At 36.0% G+C, this 21096-nt stretch overlaps 1 protein-coding gene across 5 annotated transcripts in view; it reads right to left on the bottom strand.

Moving 5' to 3' along the window:
* Positions 1-21096, bottom strand: part of PPP4R1 (protein phosphatase 4 regulatory subunit 1) — a 79466-nt gene that overhangs the window by 15939 nt on the left and 42431 nt on the right. For all 5 annotated transcript variants that reach the window (XM_045849940.1, XM_045849943.1, XM_045849939.1 and 2 more), the window contains exons 10-13: positions 19268-19395; positions 10956-11479; positions 2254-2426; positions 852-947 (exon numbers count right to left, since the gene is read on the bottom strand). In XM_045849940.1, coding sequence (XP_045705896.1) covers positions 852-947; positions 2254-2426; positions 10956-11479; positions 19268-19395 — 921 coding nt within the window. The remainder of the gene's footprint in view (positions 1-851; positions 948-2253; positions 2427-10955; positions 11480-19267; positions 19396-21096) is intronic.

Here is a 21096-nt window from a genome sequence, read left to right as displayed (position 1 = left end):
ACTGTGTCTGTTTGTGGGTGTTTTAAAGGGACTTTAGGATTTGATAATGTCTTTTGATAAAGACATTAGGTTACTACTTTAAGTTTGTAGAGCATTAAATAAACATTTCCTTTCCTTTTCACGAATTTCTGGCATTGAGAGACATCTTTCCTCTGGCGGTGGACATAACGGACCTGGGGGCTTCTTTCAATAATAGTATATCTTCCCAGGCCCGCCCCCCCTTTGTTCTGTAACAGTTCTACTTGAGTAGGACATGTGGATGCCGTGCTGCTGTTGGGAGGGAAGCCTTATGTGCTCATATGGAAAGCTCTCCTAGGCAGGGCAAAAATTTGTCTTTGAAAAACAAAAAGGGGTACACATATACCTACAATAAGTTTTATATATTCACAATAAATTTATGAAGATACACAGAAGAAACTATGATCTGTAGTTATTCTGAATAAAAAGAATGGGATAACAGGTGTGAAAAGAGGAACATTTTTTGCTATTTTATTCTACTATTTGAATTTCCTTGTTGAAAGCATGATATACTAGTCTTAATTTATTTTAAACATTTTATTTATTTTTAGAGAGAGGGAAAGGGAGGGAAAAAGGAGCGGGAGAGAACCATCAATGTGTGGTTGCTTCTCGCACACCCCCAACTGGGGACCTGGCCCTCAACTCAGGCATGTGCCCTGACTAGGAACCAGTGACCTTTGGATTTGCAGACCAGCACTTAATCCACTGAGTCACACCAGCCAGAGTCTTAATTTTTAAGACTCATTATAAAAAAGGACAAAATTCAGTGAGAAATTGCTTTAAAAGAGGAATTAACAACAGCCACACCAAATAAAGCAGTTTTGGTCACTTACTTGCACTTTAGATCTCCTTTCCTCATCAGGGCTGAAACTGCTACTGGTGCTCAAGTCTGAGTCATTATGAATATAGCGAAGGGTGGTCTCCATATTCTGTTAGGAAAACATATTTACTTAAAAAATTGAGCCATCTAACAAATTTCCTTCATTTAAACTACCTTACTAAGTTACTTACCTTTTGAGGCTGCCAAAGATACAAATACATATAAATTCTTCATGCTTTTAAAAGTTTATAAATACACATAAGGCCTCATAAGAACTTCCCTTGCCTTAAACTTGCTGAATAGGATGTCATGTGTATGAAAAAGAACTTCAGAATAAAAATAATTAAAAATTTGGAACTAAATTTGAAATGGCCCAAATATCTAAAATTAGTTTATTTATAAAATAGTACACAGAGAGGGGGTGCTTTCGGTCAACTGTTTTAAAAGCCTTGGGATGTCATATGTAATTATTCTCCTACTGTTGCTAGTCTTGGCTATTCCTCATTTCACAAATGTACCTTTTTAACATAAAAAAAAACCAAAATAAAACACCTTCCAAAATGCAGAGATATCATAGTATTCAAATCTCCAATGATAATTAGTGGTCAGGGTTTCATTCTGAATCACCATTATACAAAATTTCTAATATACTAGATGTCACCAAGAAAAAACAGAACAGAAATCCACTAAAGGTCTAAAAACCCTCTTGCCATCCCCAATATATGCTTGTAGGCATTCTTTCCTGAGCTTTTCGTTCAAGCTACTCTGATCTGTGACCATTGGATTCTGGCATTCAGTGGTGTATTCCTTCTCCCTGTTTATTGAAACAAGGGGTCAGAAATACTGATTAACAAATGATGCTGGCTTGGTGGAAATGTGGTAGGAATTTAAGGATCATACAGAACAGCTCCAAGTATATAGTGAAGATGATGCTAGTAACAGTACCCACCCTCACACTCCAGAGTCCAGATAATGCCACTGGCCCTCCGCAACATGGCCTCAAGTCCCGATCTTCTGCTCAGAATACTGTGTTGCTTGCTGCAGTGAAATGGTCCGATCAGAAACAAAGCACCTCTCCAAAAAGAAAAGGAAAAAGTTAATTATTCTTGATAAAGGGCTTTGTTTCCAGTAAGACTATTTCACTGCAGTGAGCTACATTAACATTGAGGCTACTAACTAAAATGGTCATGTAGACAGGATTAGGATTTACTTTTCCAAGCACTGAACATGATACTAACGTCAAAAAGATAGGACGTGGTGACAATTACTTTTACTTTACGCAAAAGGGAGATCTGAGAAAATCAGCAACAAACAGAATGTACTAACTAGAAAGTGATTAGCTACAATTAATCCCCAGTGAAACACTTCTGTTTTAAACTGCTCTCACTTGATAAACACTTGACTGAGTCTGTTACCTCAACAGCATCGCTGATTAAAGGCACGGAGGCATCATGATTTATTTTACAGTTTGGCAGCTCACTGACGCCCAGATCATCTTGCACATCACTTTTCTTCTCCACATCACTGGCGTCTTCGCGAGCATCCAGACTGGAAGCGCGCAGTGCAGCAGACAGCACATCCACTTGTGCTATAGGCAGAATAAGGAAAGGATAATAAGTGGAAGAATTACAATATGCTTCAAAGTTTCTTCTCCATTTGCATTACATATTATCAATGAAATGTATACTTTTTGACACTGCCACCAAAAAGCTGGAAAATAAACTCTACCATAGTAAATCATTAGTTCTTCAAGAGAAAAAAAGTAGAAAACTAATATGCTTCCATGAGATTAAAAATATTTATACACTACTGTACATTATTCTGCGTTAGTATGAAAAGAGAAATGCTAGCTAGTTTTGGAGGTACCTCCAGTTTATTAAAAGGAGTCAATTTCAGTGTGAGTTAACTATGTTTTGGTAGTGTATGAATTAAACTTATAAGACTTACTTACTAAGCTATTTTAGCAGAAGAGCAGTCACTTTACAAACCCTGCCAACATAAAACAATCGTAATTACAAAGATTTTTGTTGCAGTTAACATTTAAACATCTAATATCTTTTTTCCAGTTTATTTTCTCTTTCTAATTCTTTTTGAAAATGAAATCAGTGACTTGTCCCAAACACAGGGATCCCAAATGAGCACTTGTGTTGCTTGCAGCAAACCAAACTGACAACTTACCAAGTTCTTAAATCTGGCAAGTAGCACTGTCTATGTTTTGAGTTACTCCTCTTTATAAAAGTGACTCAAAACTGAGGCAAGCCATTCTTCCTTCCCCCACAAATGAGAAATTTAACAAAAAATACTGTTAGCATTAATTCAGGTAACAATCCACCTGGATACTCAAAAATATAACAATTTATAAAATTTTAACTTTGAATTTATTTAGTACAAAGATTAGAAAGTGTGTCCCTAAAGCAGAGTACCCATTTAATTAAGATAACCTACTACTATACTGACACATTTATAAAACTCTAGTCTAAGTATATGGAGTACCTGGCAATAGGGTTACAGGAAACATATATGATGAGGTTCTGGTTTATTAGGTCATTATTTGCTAAATTAAGTATGCAAACTGAGGTGTTTAATCATGAAGTTACTCATGAAAAAAATACTCATTCTTTTGAGAATTTCAGCTGCACTGTGTTCTAATCTTTTTCATTACATTAGCTCCCCTTTCTGGAATCAAATTTTAAGTTTCCAAAACAAAATAAAAATAGTATTAAAGTACACTGTACAATACATAAAGGTTAAAATGTTTTGTCCCACATAAAATTCATGGGGGGAGGTGTGTCTAAGAGAGGGAGAGAGAGAGAGAAAGAGAGAGTGAGAGAGAGAGGGAGAGAGAGAGACAGATATCCGTAATACATCTTGATGGTATTCCCTAGGAAGTAACTAATAAATCAGTCTTTCACAGAAAATGCCTCATATAGATCATTTATCTCTAAATGAACTATATGAAGTTTCATCTTCAGGTTTGTAGATTCATAAAAGTTTAAATGAGTAACACTTTGAAATTAGTTTCTTCAAAAAATTGATATAAAGATCATGAAGATACAGACTAATGCTGATTCCTCAGGAAACATGATACTTACATTCTCCATCAGAGAATGAGGTGGAATCTAACCCTTGGCTAATGCTGATATTTTAGTAGGATATACCACCACAACAAATTTTTAAAAAACTAAACAATTGGATCTTTATAAAGATCTCGACTTTCTTGCAATCTAACTGTAATCCCAGGAACCAGAGCTCATTTAACCACAGGTTTGTGAAAAAACATAACTGTAGTAATTTGTTCTCAGAAATAGGGTCCATCTTGAAACTGAGTTTTATCCCTTCCCTGAAGCAGCTGGTACAGCAGAACTAGACCTTTATAATCTCTAACTTTCCCACAAACTTCACTGGTGGTTTAGTCACAAATTTCCTACACTTTATTAATTTTAGTCAGTGAACAATAGGATTTTTCTGACCATGACTGTCAAAAGGGCCCAATTCTTCCACTGAGCCTAAACTGGAAAAGAAATCTGTATTTCGTGAGCTTGGGCCATTTTTCCTTTTGTAATCTATGAACCTAGCTGTGGTGAAGCAAGCTGGCACCACCCATCCTATGTGGGCACTGCTCAAACCCATCCCTGACTCAGCTGGCAATCCTAAATGCCAGGGATCTGAAACTGTCCTGGACAAAGACAGAAAAACTGCACATTCCCGAAGTATTTTGGAAAAGAGGATCTCTTACACCTTCTTCATATTTTACCACTTCCCTTTTGGCCTTTCATGTAGTATCTATTTCTAACTCAGAAAGGGCTTTATTTTTCTAAAAAGGAGTATTTCATTATAGTCTGGAAAACAACTTAAAAGTTTTTGGCCAAATTTCACACACACAAAAAATCAATGCAAGGAAGGCAAGAGTTAAACTGTGAAACAAAGGCTGCCTTAAAATTTTAAAAAACCCCAAGTCTTGCTTTCCCCTCCATGATATGTGCCACCCATCAGTGACGAGGAAAAGAACAGGTAGCCCCAAGGCCTACAAAAGCTGAAGTTTGCCTTGCAAGGGTTTCTCTGGGCAGTGCCTCTCAGATCTTACTGCCCAACTGTCAAGAAAAAATTTATACTCGCAATGTAACTAGTTTGGTCCCTGATCAAAATTTAGTTTCTGTTTTGCCTTAGAGTTCTACCTTTCAAAAAGGTAGACATTTCCTGACAATTTGAAGAAAATGACCACCCACAATTGCAGATTAGAAAAGAAAAAGCATCTAAAACTAAGGTGTATGCCTCTAAAAACTCAAAACACCATCTAACAACTACAGAAAATTAAAGCATAGTAAATTTTTGATTAACTATGGAATTAACAAGGATTAAACATGCCCTCAGGTTTCAATAAAAATCAAATGCTTAAGAATTCTGTAATCTAAGCAGAATATCCCCAACACTGCCCAGCAACGTTTCACTGCAGAACACTCAAAAAGCAGGCAGTTAATAGGCTGTCTCACCCTTCTGTGCTCTGTGAGGCTGGGATTTTTGTCTAGTTTGTTGCTGCTACATATTTAGTATACAGGAGAGTATCAGTTCAGGCACATAGAGGTGCTCGATAAGTAATGATAAATCAGTCAATCAATGGATATGTTATAAAAGCCATCGTAATGGACAGAAACAACATGACAAATAAAAAACAGCAGGTTTAAGAGGTAAATTAGAAAGAGAAGTGATTTAACTCACAATGGAATCTTTGTGTTGAAATCTCCCAATTGTTATAATTTTATAACAATTGTGTTGTTATAATTTTACAATACAACTTTCAGTCAAACATAGTATTAGTAGCCATCTTCTGAAAATGCAAAGTCATATACTGAAACTTACATGTACATGTAGGCCTTTTTATTTTTATTATTTTTTTGTCCTCACTGGAGGACATTTTTTCATTGCTTTTAGAGAAAGAGGAAAGGAGAGAGGGTTTAGAGAGAAGAAGGGAGGGAGAAAGGGAGGGAAAGAAACATTGATATGAGAGAGAAACATCAATTGGTTGCCTTTTGTATATGCCCCAAAGGGGACTGATCCTACAATTCAGCCATGTGCCCCGAGAGGTATCAAACCCATGACCTTTTAGGTTTGTAGATGATGCCCAACCGAGCCACACCAGCCAGGACTGTAAATCTTTAAACAGCAAACTATACATGTCACTTTTAGCTTATTTATTTTAAAAAATTAGTTATTCAATATTTCAGTACTTTTTAAGTGCCTACTGTGTGTCAGGGAACTAAAAGGTACTCCCAGAACAGGTTTAAAGCTTTTTCCCATAAAATTAAAATGTAAGAAAAACAAAGTATGAAAGTTACTGAAGTTTGATAAACTGAATAGAACTTAAGTTTATAAATAATAATAACATTTAAACAAAAAGCTAAAAATTGTAAAGACAAAAGTTTATGAAGAATTGACTATCCTCATCCTGACTGCTGTGGTTTAGTGAGTTGGGCATCATCCCACAAACCAAAAGGTCACCGGTTCGATTCCCAGTCAGGGTACATGCCTAGGGTTGTGGGCCAGGTCCCCAGTTCAGAGCATGAGAGAGGCAACCCATCAATGTTTCTGTAGCACACTGACATTTCTCTCCTTCTTTCTCCATCCCTTCCCTTCTCTCAACATAAATAAATAAAATCTTTAAAAAAATTTGACTATCCTCACCTATGAACATCTTTAGTTTTAAATGTAATTCTGTCTCTCAATTCTCCTCATCCTGGGGTGACAGAGAGTGGAGGGATGGAGAGACTACAAAGGCAAGATTTTTTTTTAAAGACTATTTTTTTTAAGATTTTATTTATTTATTTTTAGAGAGGGAAGGGAGAGAGAAACATCAATGTGCGGTTGCTGGGGGCCATGGCCTGCAACCTAGGCATGTGCCCTGAACCTGCCTGGTTCGCAGCCTGTGCTCAATCCACTGAGCTATGCCAGCCAGGGCCAAAGGCAAGATTTTGATGAATATTCTAATTTGTCAAACAAAACAAAAACCTCAGTACTTGCTACATCATCAAGTTGTCATAAAATGAAAATGCTGGTTCAGTAGGGTACAAAATAAATAAATGACAGAAGCCACAACTGAGGAATAAACAAAGAAAGTGAAACTCTAAGGTTATCATAAAAATTAACCTACGATAAACCTTGGCTGATGTGGCTCTATTGGCTCAAGTGTCATCTGTAAACCAAAGGGTCATGGGTTTGATTCCTGGTCAGGGCACATGCCTAGGTTGAGGGTTTGGTCCCCAGTAGGGGCACATACGAGAGGCAACTTATCAGTGTTTCTCTCCCACATCGATATTTCTCTCCCTCCCTTCTCCTCTCTAAAATCGTAAGTGTGTCCTTGGATGAGGATTAAAAAAAGAAATCTACCATGAGAGATAAAAAATAGGATCTGCTACTGAAAATATTCACTCCTCTACTGTTGCCCTTGTTTCAGAATATAATAAAAAAGAATGAACTAATGATACATAAAACAAGGATAAATCTGAAATACACAGTGCTAAGTGACAGAAATCAGACTCACAAAAAGGTTTGTCATTGCTTGATTCTATGTATGTGGTATTCCGCAGCAAGCAAGATCATGCGGACGTAAAACAGGTTGCTAGAAGCTGAGCAGGGAAGAAAGGATTGACTATAAAGAGGAAAAGGGAATGCTCTGGGGTGATGGAACTATTCTGTATCTTGACTGTGGTGGTGGTTACCCACAACTGTATGTTTGTCAGATCTCACAGAACTGTCCTTGTAGGCTAAATTTTACTGATTATGCCCCAATAAACCTTAAAAAAAAAAAGAAACTGACCATCTGTCAGTTAAATTAACTTTCAACAATCAAGAATATGTAATTTAGCCCTGGCTGGCGTAGCTCAGTGGATTGAGTGTGGGCTGCAAACCAAAGTGTCGCAGGTTCGATTCCCAGTCAGGGTACATGCCTGGGTTGCAGGCCATGGCCCCCAGCAACCGCACATTGATGTTTCTCTCTCTCTATCTCCCTCGCTTCCCTCTCTAAAAGTAAATAAATAAAATCTTAAAAAAAAACAATATGTAATTTGCCTTTAATCAAATCATTTTTCTCCAAATATAAAATTGTAACAGGAAATTTTTTAAAAATCATGATAAATTAAAGCCAAGTAAAGAAAACTGCTAATTTAACTGACATTAATACAGTTTTCAAAGTCTGAACACAAGCTTTTATATGTTTTAGAGGGATATTGAAGTTTATCATTTTATCTACTGTATTTTGTATTTAGCTTTTTAAAACAATGGGTTTTTATTTTCTTTTGAAATATATTTTATTGATTATGCTATTCCGTTGTCTCATTTTTTTCTCCCCTTCATTCCCCTCCGCCCTGCAGCCCCCTCCCACCATCATTCCACCACCTTAGTTCATGTCCATAGTTCACACATATAAGTTCTTTGGCTTCTCCATTTCCTATACTACTCTTAACCTCCCCCTGTCTGTTTTGTACCTACCATTTATGCTACTTATTCTCTATACCTTTCCCCGAATTCTTCCCTCTCCCTCCCCCATCCCCACTTGATAACCTTCCATGTGATCTTCATTTCTGTGGATCTGTTCCTGTTCTAGTTGTTTGCTTAGTTTGTTTTTGTCTGTTTTAAGTTCAGTTGTTCATAGTTTTGAGTTTGTTGTCATTTTACTTATTGTATTTTTTAACACCTTCTTTTTCTTAGGTAAGTCCCTTTAACATTTCTTAGAACAAGGGCTTGGTGATGATGAACTCCTTTAACCTGACCTTATCTGGGAAGCACTTTATCTGCCCTTCCATTCTGAATGATAGCTTTGTTGGATCAAGTAATCTTGGATGTAGGTCCTTGCCTTTCATGACTTGGAATACTTCTTTCCAGCCCCTTCTTGCCTGTAAGGTCTCTTTTGAGAAATCAGCTGATAGTCTTATGGGAACTCCTTTGTAGGTAACTGTTTCCTTTGCTCTCATTGCTTCTAAGATTCTCTCCTTATCTTTAATCTTGGGTAATATAATTATGATGTGCCTTGGTGTGTGCTTCCTTGGATACAGCTTCTTTGGGACTCTCTGAGCTTCCTGAACTTCCTCAAGTCTATTTCCTTTGCCAGATTAGGGAAGTTCTTCATTATTTTTTCAAATAAGTTTTCGATTTCTTGTTCTTCCTCTTCTCCTTCTTGCACCCCTACGATTCGGATGTTGGAACGTTTAAAGTTGTCCTGAAGGTTCCTAAGCCTCTCCTCGTTTTTTTTGAATTCCTGTTTCTTCATTCTGTTCCAGTTGAATGTTTATTTCTTCCTTCTGCTCCAAACTGTTGATTTGAGTCCTGGTTTCCTTCCCGTCACTGTTGGTTCCCTGCACATTTTCCTTTATTTCACTTTTCATAGCCTCCACTTCCTCTATTTTGGGACCATACTCAACCATTTCTGTGAGCATCCTAATTACCATTGTTTTGAACTCTGCATCTGATGGGTTGGCTATTTCTTCATTGCTTAAGGTGTATTTTTTCTGGAGCTTTGATCTGTTCTTTCACTTGGGCTGTTTTTTTTTTTGTTGTTGTTGTTGTTGTTTTGACTTGGCATGCCTGTTATATAGTAAGGGACCAGAGCCTTAGGTATTCGCCAGGGTGGTGTAACCCACGCTGCTGCCTTGTGGTGCTGTATGTGGGGGAGAGGTTTGAGAGGGAACAATGCCACTAGCTCAGCTCTCTGCTGCTTACAGTCACTTCCTCTGCCACTACAAGCAAATGGGCCCTTCTGGTGCTGATTCCTGGGTGGGTGGGTTTGTATATATTCTAGGACCCTATGAGCCTCTCCAAAGAACTCTCCTGTGAGGCTGGGAGTTCCTCCCATCACTGCAACTCCCACATGTTCTGAATCAGTCAGAGGTTTTGAGGCTTTATTTCCACTCACTGGAACCTGGATTGCATGGTCTGTCTCACTCCCCAGTTGTTCCTTCCAGTTTATCTGCATGCAAATGTGGGACCACCTGCTTTGCCAGCAGCCACCTTGCCTTGAGTCCTCCACCTCAGCTGCCCGTCTCCACTCCTCCCACTGGTCTGGATGAATATTTCTTCTTTAACTCCTTGGTTGTCGGACTTCCATACAGTTTGATTTTCTGGCAGTTCTGGTTATTTTTTCTTTTTAAATTTGTTGTTGTCGTTCTTTCGGTTGTGCAAGGGGGCAAAGTGTACCCACCTACAGCTCCATCTTGGCTGGAAGTAATCTTTATCTGCTTTAAAAATGGGTATTTACCAACACTGAGCAAACCAACAGTTTATAAATTTTAGCGTTTAGAACAAGGCCAAAAAAAATTTCTACAAAGTGGTATTAGTTGTAAAGACTTCTAATTATAAAATGTGTCAAATTATTTTTGTTCCAAATAGTATCTCAGATTTCACTGAATAAAGTTATGAAAGAGTCATTAAGAAGACCTTAGTCCTCAAAGGAGCAGAAAGATAATATCTGTATCAGGTCCTGGCCCCGGGATTTTAACCACTCTCCAAGCCCTAGCCAGCAGAACAATGGGGACTGCTTCAGGACACCTCATTTCCCACACACTACAACACATTACACCTAATAAAAGGCAAGTTTTGATTTGAACACAGAACAACTTTCTTTCAGGCTGTCATTCAAAATTAAAGAATCTAAGTAATACACATGTGCAACCCAATGGAAAAGAGTCAGAACTGAAAAGTAATCTAATCAACCCTTACGGGCTTCTATGGCTCTTAAAACACATCATATTCCACAAGAAAATTGGTTTCTTTTGCCTATTAGTAAACTGTGGTCCTTCCTTGAAAAACACTGCATCCACTGCTGTTTCATAAAAGAGCTGAAAAGACCCAGAGCAAAATAGTTAAACCATGACAAGATTAAAATTGTAAATGTGAAACACTGTTTGAATGACTGTGAAAATTTCAGAGATTTGTAAATCAACAATCCTATGCATTCGACAGTTAGGAACATAGTGATGAGCTTATCTAAGTTGTATTTCCTAAAAGTCATATATTTATCAAGACAAGGCATTAAATTTATATTTAATAAGGCAGTTTTTCTGGGGGGGAGGTCAGAAAATAACATTTTATATCAACTTTAGCAAAAAGAACTTGACTGAATTTTTCATACCTCTAACATCTGGATCATCAATATGTGGCTCCAGATTTTCTATCATTTCTTCAAGCTCCTTTCTGGTGGCCATAGTGATGTTTGAAGAACCTGGTATGGTTATTTCAGGTGTTTCTTCTGGTCTCTCTGGGTTGAGTATATTCCCAGAGCTCTGCTCAAGCTCTATATCTAGATCTATTTCAGGAAGAGGAGTCCTCCAGAAATGGAAGGAGTTGTATAATTCCTGATCTAAGAGAGCAGACTGTTGTGAACTGGCGCCAACCTCTGGCCGTAATGTAGATTTGTAGTTACCAGGTTTTTTATCATTCTCATTACTAGCTGCTTCCTGATGAGAGTCTGAGGACAAAGTACAAAGTAAAGAACTGTCCATTGGAACATTTATTTCACCTGGAGACTTCCTAGTAGTGTTGGCATGATCTTCCATAGTGTTTTCCAGATTGACACTGGAATTACTGATATTGGGATCTGAAGGAATATCCTCTGGCCTGATTTGTACATCCTCTGGGACTTCTTGATCTCTGATCCTTTTATGGTTTCATTTGGGGGAGAAAAATGAAAGTATAAAAATTACTGAAAAAAATCAATGACAAATACTACATAAAGCATTTAGATAAGCTAAATATTAAAAATTATAAATTATCCATACATATTCGGTCATTTATGTAAATTATTGATAATGCTTTTTTTCCCATCAGTTGTTCTATGTTCAGAGATGTAAACATCTGTTAAGCCTAAGTCCAGATATTAAAGCACTGATATTAGTTGGTGAAGATAACATTTAAGAACTCTGGGATTCTACAATACCATGGCAATTTCAGTAATTTAATAAAGAACTAAAAAACAGTAGGAAGATAAAATCCTATAATGCATTTTAAGACAGACGCATTTTTAAAGTTATGATTTTTAGGATTTTGGTACTGCCACTCTGCTCCGATGACATGTTGAAAAGCTAAGAATTAAAACCTACTTGCTTACATAAAAAAGAAAAACAAAAAAACCCTCTATACAGCATCACAAAAGATCTTATTTCCTATGTCACAAAATATGTAAGAATCCACTCAAGTGTCTTATTTTTATTTCTTCCAGTTCTTTTAGCTTTCTAGCTCTACTCCCTTATGGAGTTATGACTTACTTGATAAGGACAGATAGCACATGTTCCTAAAGACCACTGATCACTGCCATCCATTATGTAAATGTTTATCGCCTACATTTCATTAGACTCATTTAACAAATATGTATTGAGCACGTACTAGGAACCAGGAAATGGGTATTAAGGATTCATATGTGAGTGTGAGCTGTAGATCTTGCTTGTGAGATTAGAAATTAGAAGCAAATAAAAAACACTTATAAGCAAATAACTACCAGACAGAATGGTAAATGCAGAAGTATGCACAATGAACACAGGAGGTAGAGACGGGAGTTGAAATTAAAAGGCTTTAGCGGAACTAATATAGATTTGTGTTTAGAAGAACCAATAAATGTGTATGAGGCTAAGGGAACAAAAATTTTCAGAAAGAAGAAACAGAATATGCAATGGCAAGGGTGATAAGAGAAGGTGTAACATTTAGAAAACAGCAATGAGTTTACCATGGCTAAGAGGAGGAAATGATGGATGACAAGAATGAAAAACTGCAGAAATCACTGTATTCCATACTAAATACCTCTGGAATTATCCTATGGGCTATTGGAAATAATGTAGGAATTAAGAGACTTACATTTTTAGATGTGTTATTTTTGAAAGACCATTGTGGAAGCCGCAAAGAAAATTGGATGGAGGTGAGACAAGATCCAGGAAACAGAAAAGCAGGTGAAAGACAGTGATGGCTTTCCAAATGAAGGCAGTATCTTTGGGACTACAGAAGTAAACACATTCAAATATCGGTAAACCCAGTAAGGTTTGTTCACTTACTGCATGCTGGGGAAACAAAGAGAGGAATCTGGGAAGATATCCAGATTTCTGACTAGAGCAATCGATTAGATGCTGGTAGCACCAACTAACAGTGAAAAATGCAAGAACAATTTAGTGAGAAAGCTAATGAGTTCCAGTTTGGATACGCTGAATTAGGTATCTATGTCGAAGGTGGTGGTGATGTCCATGGGAAATTGATCCAATACCAGACACAGATTTAAAGGTCATGAACTCAGGGGACATGTGTAGGGCTTATATGTAAGGCAAGAAATGTAAATGAAGGGAAACACAACAGTCACATACAATAACAAAGAGTGAAGGCATTTTCCTTATATAAAAGGATAGTAAAGATGAGTATATTTTTAGGCTTGGTGAAAGAGGATTATAAGAGAGGAAGAAGGTACTAGAGAAACAGGAGACTGATAAAATAACTGATAATGGAAAAAGATTATCGGCTGAAGAACACAGGTAGACATATGAAGAGACACCTCTTTCAAGACACATAAAAGAGAAGTTAAGGAGGAATATGTAGGCAAATTTGTAAGGTGAGTGTGGGAGAAAAACTGTATTTGATGGGTTTAATCCCCTTGAGCCCTGGCTAGTGTGGCTCAGGGGACTGAGCACCCGCCTGTGAACTGAAAGATCACCAGTTTGATTTCCGGTCAGGGTATGCCTGGGTTGTGAACCAGGTCCCCCGTTGGGGGTGTGCAAAGGCAGCTGACTGATGTTTCTCTCACACATCGATGTTTCTCTTCCTTTCTTTCCCCCTCCTTCCCCTCTCTCTAAAAATAAATAAATATATTCTGTAAAAATAAATAAAGATGCTCCCTTGAAATACTATGTGCCTTTACATATACACAATAAGAGATTATTAAATAGGAGGCCTTGTGCAAAAATGGAAATGACATTAACACCTATGCAATATCCCTTATATATTAAATAACATACACGAGATCTGTCCAGAAGGTATCCAGCCATGTAATATGAAAAATTGAGCCATTTACTGAAGAAGATATAAGACATAAGAAACATTGTACATAGGACATGACACCTCAGATGCTTTCAAAGGAGGCACCCTGGAATCTCACATGGTTCTTCCAATTGACATCAGCTGCCCTGCCATATTTTCCTGAATCTTATCTACAATCTGAAATCTCTTCCTTTTCAAAGGCAATTTTAGTTTTGGGAAAAGCCAGAACTCACAGGGTACCACAACTGAGCTGTAGGTGGGCTGAGTCACCTAGGTGATTTCACCAATAAACTCCATGGGTATGCTGTCGTGATGAAGCTGCCAATCACCAGTTGCCCATAGCTGCAACCTTCTGAATCTTCTAAATAGTTTCCAAGGAGGAATGTTCAAGCTTAATGCAAAATCTGATACAGAATCGTTGTCCTACTCGCTCAGTCATTTTGAATGTGACAGTCACACGGTGCACATGCTCACTCAATGGCATCTACCGCCCCCACTGACTAGTAAAGTCATCATTGTTCATGCACTCACATTCCCAGTCCACTCTCCTTGGCTGCCACGTTACATTGATGTCGCACAAACTCTTCTCATTATATTAACAACACCTGGACTTTTTTCCAGACAGACCTCATATGTTCTCATGAAATTATCAACTTTCCTCTGATTAGTCTTAATCTGTAGTAATAATAGTAATGTTCACATTATTTTCAGAAATACTTTTTAGAAACATGGTAATTATTTTTTAAAAGTTTTTAAATAGCCCTGGCTGGCGTAGCTCAGTGGATTGAGCACAGGCTGCAAACCAAAGTGTCGCAGGTTCAATTCCCAGTCAAAGCACATGCCTGGGTTGCAGGCCATGACCCCCAGCAACCGCACATTGATGTTTCTCTCTATCTCCCTCCCTTCCCTCTCTAAAAATAAATAAAAATAAAATCTATTAAAAAAGTTTTTAAATACAGATAAAAATATTTATTAAGTCATCTGAAAACATGCCACATAGTGATGGCATTTTAGATTCTGGCATTGCCCTTCCATTCTTATAACTGTAAGATATGTAGTATGTACACATAATAAAATTGTTACAACTGTAAAAAACTGTTAAAACTGTAAAAAAAAATCTTAGAAGTCTTAGATTCTTATCCTAGGATTGGCACTACATAAACAAAATACCCACATTTTAGGGACTTACAGATTTCCACATTTATTCCTTATTCATAAAAATAGCAATTGTCCTAGATAACCTGTAAGATCCTTTTCCTTTCCAAAATAGTTCTTTAAGCTAGTGCTATTATGCAAAACAAGTATCTTCTATGTGTATGAATTACATATTTTCCAATTGTGTTGTTCTTATTAAAAGATCTTTTTTTCTTTTGTTTTACAAAACACTAGTGTAATAATTGGTAAAATCTGAATATAGTCTTTAGACTAGACAATAATATTGTATCTATGTTAATTTCTTAATTATGTAATTAGACTATTTGGTTATATATTAATGTCTATGTTTTGAGGAAATACAGTCAAACATTTTAATAAGTAGAAAGAAGATGATTGTGTCTAAAACTTACTCTCAAAGAATTCAGGAAAAAAAGAATAATAAAGCAAATATGGTAAATGTTGACATTTGGAGAACCTAGATAAAGAGTGTATGGGATGCTTTCTGTTATTTTTGCAGTTTTTCTGTATCATGCAAACTGAATTTTAAAAATTATAGTAACAAGGAATTGTTTTGTGGGAGTGTGGAGCAAATGAATAAAACTTATAAGGCCTCATCTATTACCTGATGAATTTTAGAAAGCTTCATTTATATCATTCAGTATATAAAACTATTCCAAGAGCCTCAAGTTTCCTGATCCCTATATTCACCTTAACATTCAGATTAAATTTTAATATTAAAATTAATTAACATTAACTTTTAATATTCCTAGCAGAAAAAATAATGGCCAAGTCATTCTATTTGACTAATGTAAAATCAATAGTTTGTTCAAACTTAAAACTCCTAGTACAGTTTTAAAGAGACAAAAAAATTCCCCAGTATTAAATTCTGGGGAGAATTATACATGTATGAATGACAGTTGTTTCAAACTGTCAAAAATATAAATTCTCAGCCCTGGCTGGCGTAGCTCAGTGGATTGAGCGCGGGCTGCGAACCAAAGTGTCGCAGGTTCGATTCCCAGTCAGGGCACATGCATGGGTTGCAGGCCATGACCCCCAGCAACCACACATTGATGTTTCTCTCTCTCTCTCTCTATCTCCCTCCCTTCCCTCTCTAAAAATAAATAAATAAAATCTTAAAAAAATATATACATAAATTCTCTAAATACTGATTCCTCCCCACCCCCTGGACTGCTAAATGCAAAAATTCTGATATTCTTAATTGTCAGACTTCCAAATATCATTACACAAAAATTGTTTTGAAAATTGAGGAGACATGATCTGCATAGTGAGAATTATCTTCTAAGATATCATAGGGAACAAGAGCACCAGAGGATAAGCCAGAGATTTCTCTCAAAAGAACCTTAAGTTTCTTTTAGTTTATAATTAATCTTTAGAGTTCCTGACTAGAGACAGTGAGCCAAAAAGTAAGTACTTGTATATGTATTTCAAGAAGAAAATGACCTATAGAATAGCTGCTCACAGAAGCACTGTATCCTAAGATAAATGCAATGAATACTATCCAAGATACATCTTTCAAGTACTGTGAATTAACTAAAGAAAGTTTTAACATCAGTGAAATACTTCTGAATTTGTACCAGTAACAATTTTACTTTCACGTAGTTGGTATTAAGCTAAATGAACAAAAACTAGTATAAGTGGCTCAGTAATTCAAGGCTTTTGAAATTAAACATATTTCCTTATAATAATTCATTCAAGATTTATATAATGCCAACCATGTGCCAGGCCCAGTGAAGGTGGTAGGGTACACAAAGATAAAACACTAGTTTACTACACTGCATGGACGTGTAGTCTGCTGTAGATATACATAAACACACAACTGAAAAGATATGATTAAAAATTAGTGTTCTTATTCTAGTCCTCCTGACAGCCAAGATGTAATCTTTCCCTAAGAAACACAGGGAAAGATCTTGGAGGTAGTGAGTTTAGAGACAGCAAACACACTGACAGTGACTTTGTTAAATGAGGTATAAATGGAACAGCAGGGTTCCCTAACAGAAAGCAGGAAGAATCAAACGAATAATGTGTTCAGAGTACAATGTAATTGTTGGTTTGGCAAAATTGAGAAATGCATATTTGAATATTTAACCCTGCTTCTGAAAGTAATCTTTATTAACACCTTCAAAGAACCATTAATAGTCTAATCTGAAGTGAAAGATAAATTTTGAATATAAAGTCAGATGTTTATAATCAGTAAATGATTCAAAGCATATTAAATGATATTAAATGTTTCCAGGATTAGATAAAACAATATATAATAAATAAGCAGCAATGGAAATATGTTGCCAAAAACTGGCTTACATAGTAACATATCTGAGAAATCTGAATTCTAAGAAACTGAGAGGACCTTGATAATAGGAACCAAGTTTCCTACTTCTATCTACAGTAGCTGGTTCTTAGTAGGTGCTCAATTAATTTGTGCTTAATCAATCTTAAAGAACAAAACAACAGTTTTAGCACAGCTTAAAACAAAAGCCAGTGCAATATTTAAGAGAGGGCAAAATAATGCTTGTAAGAGTAGTAATATTTATAGGATGATTCTTTTTGAAGCTAGAAAGTAAAACTACACAGAAGCCCTTAACAATGTTTAACACAACTCCTTCCTTAGCCAGGAACCTTCCCTTCCCTCCCCTATGCAATTAACACAATTCAGTAAAGTCAAATAATCTAGTGAAAATCCAATGCTACAAATAGTATTGACTTGATATTAAGATGTACCTCATTACAGTGGAAGATAAATTAAGATTTATAGCTAAAAGATGTAAACAGTTCTTCCAATAATGTCCTACACAGACCGGCAGTCAGCAAAACTACTGGCCCTGACAGCCACACCAACTATTCTTGCCAGTAAAGTTTTACTGGAACACAGCCAAGCCCATCTGTTTATATACTGTCTGTGGCTGCTACACACTGCAAAGGCAGAGTTGAGTAGTTGTGACAGAGACTGAAAATTTAAAAAAATTATTTGGCCTGTTACACAAAGTTTGCTTACCCTGTCCTATGCAATTCTCTGTAAATTTTTATTTTCACTTTGCTAGACTAGCTCCAGATTTAAAAACAAATAAAAGTTACATCATAGCCTTTGTACAGTTAGGTAGTGAAATGATACGTTAACTTTGAAAATGAAAAACAAGTAATACCTCCTCCGCCCCCCAGTCTGTATTTTTGTCAAATTTCTTGCAGCAGCTGTTTTTCAAAAGAACTGACAGACTGTGCTTGCTAGGAAGGCAGGTTTAGAGCGATTTTTCTTCCTTTACAAAAAACAGTACCTCAGGTTTGTTTGGCTATTCAGCAGGACAGTAGGAGAACGGGCAAAAAGGTAAAACAAGGCAGCAGAGAAGAAAGGAAGAACTGCCAAATCAAAACACCAAGAAAGCAAATATCACAGTATCAAGACCTACAGAAGAAAATGTCCATTAGCATCATGACAAGGGAGGGACAAGACACTATGGTAACTCAAGCATTATAGTAGGGACTGTTTCAAAAACAGGTATTCAATTTCAAGTGCACACTTGCAAAAGTTTGTGCTTATTTCCCATGCACTAAGGTTTGAATTGTTTTTTTCCCAAGTATGTATTACAATAAATTTTAAAACCTAAAACTCAAATTTTTTAAATGCAAAATCACTTAAAAATTAAAATGAGAGTTGTCTTCTAAATTAAAACCTGTGGCCCTATTAGACTAACATAGTTAAAACTGATATTCCAGTTAGTAAGCACACTACTTTAGTGCTAATCATTTAAACACTTTCCTCCTCAACTGAGATTACCATCATCACTGTAGCAGACACTCCAAGATCCATAATTAAATAACTGACAGGAAGGAAAAATAATAGTAAGAAATGGACGATGTACTAAAACATATTCCTAAATTAGGTTTTAATCCTTAAAAACCCAAACCCTTTAAATTGCATAATCATTACCTCATATATTCTAGGTGTCACCAGATGATTTACTAGGTAAATTTATTAAGTAAACTTCTTTTAACCTGTTATTGATCTACCATTTTATTTTACAGTGCTCTATGTGCCTGGCATCAAGCTAAATGTGTATTGTGTGCCTTCATCTAATCATTTACTACACAACCAACCGAAACAATGTTTAACAAATGTATTTAAAACAGAACTATAAAAATATTTACCAATTTGTAAATCAAAAGAAATAGTAAACTGTTCAAAAAGAACACATTATAAAACAGTGAAAATGAAAAAAACAGCAGTAAAGCAGTAAAACTGGAAAGCAAAGTTGTAAAAAATTATACCTATTTTTGTCTTCTACTGATGTATCTTCTGAGCTTTTGTTTTCTTCTTTAAAATATTGGCCTGAGCTAGACGGATTAGCAAAAGTAGATATGAAAGGTCCCAGAGACTGAAAAGCTGCTTGGCGAACCTAGAAAGAAAAGAACGGTCATAAAACATAAAAATACAGGACTATTAATAATCTACTTTCCATATACTGAATGGAAGATAGTAAAGCATTTAAGATATTAAAGTTTCTCTAAAAGAAACCTAGATTCAGAACTATAAGTTGTTATTCAGCTAAAATGTAAAGTTCTTTATAAACTATTTTTTTGTTCAATATTTTTATCCTGGCTTGAATAGTTAAACCATGAGAGTATGAAAATGAGATCCTATAAAATATTTACATAAAATAAAACTAAAGAAAGTCCTGTTGTGGTCTCAGGAACAAAAAAGATGTCAAACTGCAAATATAAAGCAATAAAGTCCACAAAATGACATAAATCAATGTAATGTTTTCAGGTAGGAAAGACTAATTTATTCACTACAAAGAAGCAAGTCAGATGTACGAGAACTACATACATATTCATCAGAAATATAATATCAACTTAAACTATATTTCACAAAAACCTGGAGGCATATATTATTGTTATCAATGAATGTCTCAAGTAGTAAAGCTGAAAATGTTATAGAATTTTACTTCATATTATGTTTGTAATCAAGATTACAAACACATTTAGAAAGGAGACATTTATATGAAGTAAAAGGGTGGATATAATCTAACAAAAGCAATTATGATGAGAAAAACTATAAACCAATTTCTCTGAGATTATACCTTTCAGACATAAAATACCTTTCCTAAGTTTTAAAATGAGGATTACATGCTATATGTAAATTTTACAAAGGTAAATACATGTAAAGTTCACCTATTATTGATATTTACCTGTTTGAAGAAGCAGTTACAAAATGATTCAAGTGATTTTTTAAAAAGGCTAGAATTATACACACGATAGCAAAAACAAAAACAAAAACAGTGCATACGAGTTAACTTACAGATTCCCCCTCTTTATATTTCCCTAACGGCATAACTTTTAAAATTATATGCATGAGTTTAGTCTACTCTGAATACTGTTAAAACTCTGAGCTCGTCTCAAATAGGTGTAACATTTATATATACCTCAAACAAGTGAGGTATATATAAATATACCTTTAAGGAATCCTTCATTTTACACCTGATCTTGGCCAAAAGGCTGAGAAGCAATGGGAATCCTTCATTTTACTACAAACCTATTCCTCAATTAATAATAAATACTGCATATTGCTCCGCCAAAACTATGACAAAGTAGTTAAAACTTCAAAATGAAAACTTCAAATAAGCTACACAGTCTTTCCAATAATCTTATCAAAGATAACAGAAAAACATTAGAATAGTACTAAGGCTCAAAAGTCTTCCTTTACGTCGATTTTATTTTGAAAATGAGTATGGTGAGCCCTGGCTGGTGTGGCAAAGTGGATTTAGCACTGGCTTGTGAACCAAAAGGGTCACCAGTTCAATTCCCAGTCAGGGCACATGCCTGAGTTGTGGACCAGGTCCCCAGTGAGGGGCGTACAAGAGGCAACCACACAATGACGTTTCTCTCCCTCTCTTTCTACCTTCTTTCCTCTCCCTCTAAAAATAAATAAATAAAATCTTAAAAAAAAAAAAAAGAAAATGAATATGGTGAGATCCTGAGATCAACTTCTGCAAGAGAGCATAAGAGCTCCACTGACCCACACTCACCAGTAAAATGGGAAAAAACCCCACCATTCAACACCTCTGGAAAAGGTCCTAAGGGCAAACAACAAATTAATG

This window comes from Phyllostomus hastatus, unplaced genomic scaffold (genome assembly GCF_019186645.2).
Source record: "Phyllostomus hastatus isolate PE091 unplaced genomic scaffold, TTU_PhHast_1.1 phas_contig_80, whole genome shotgun sequence".
Lineage (NCBI taxonomy): Eukaryota > Metazoa > Chordata > Mammalia > Chiroptera > Phyllostomidae > Phyllostomus > Phyllostomus hastatus.
Note: the sequence above shows the minus strand (reverse complement) of the source record. Positions and strands in the feature narration are given on the sequence as shown.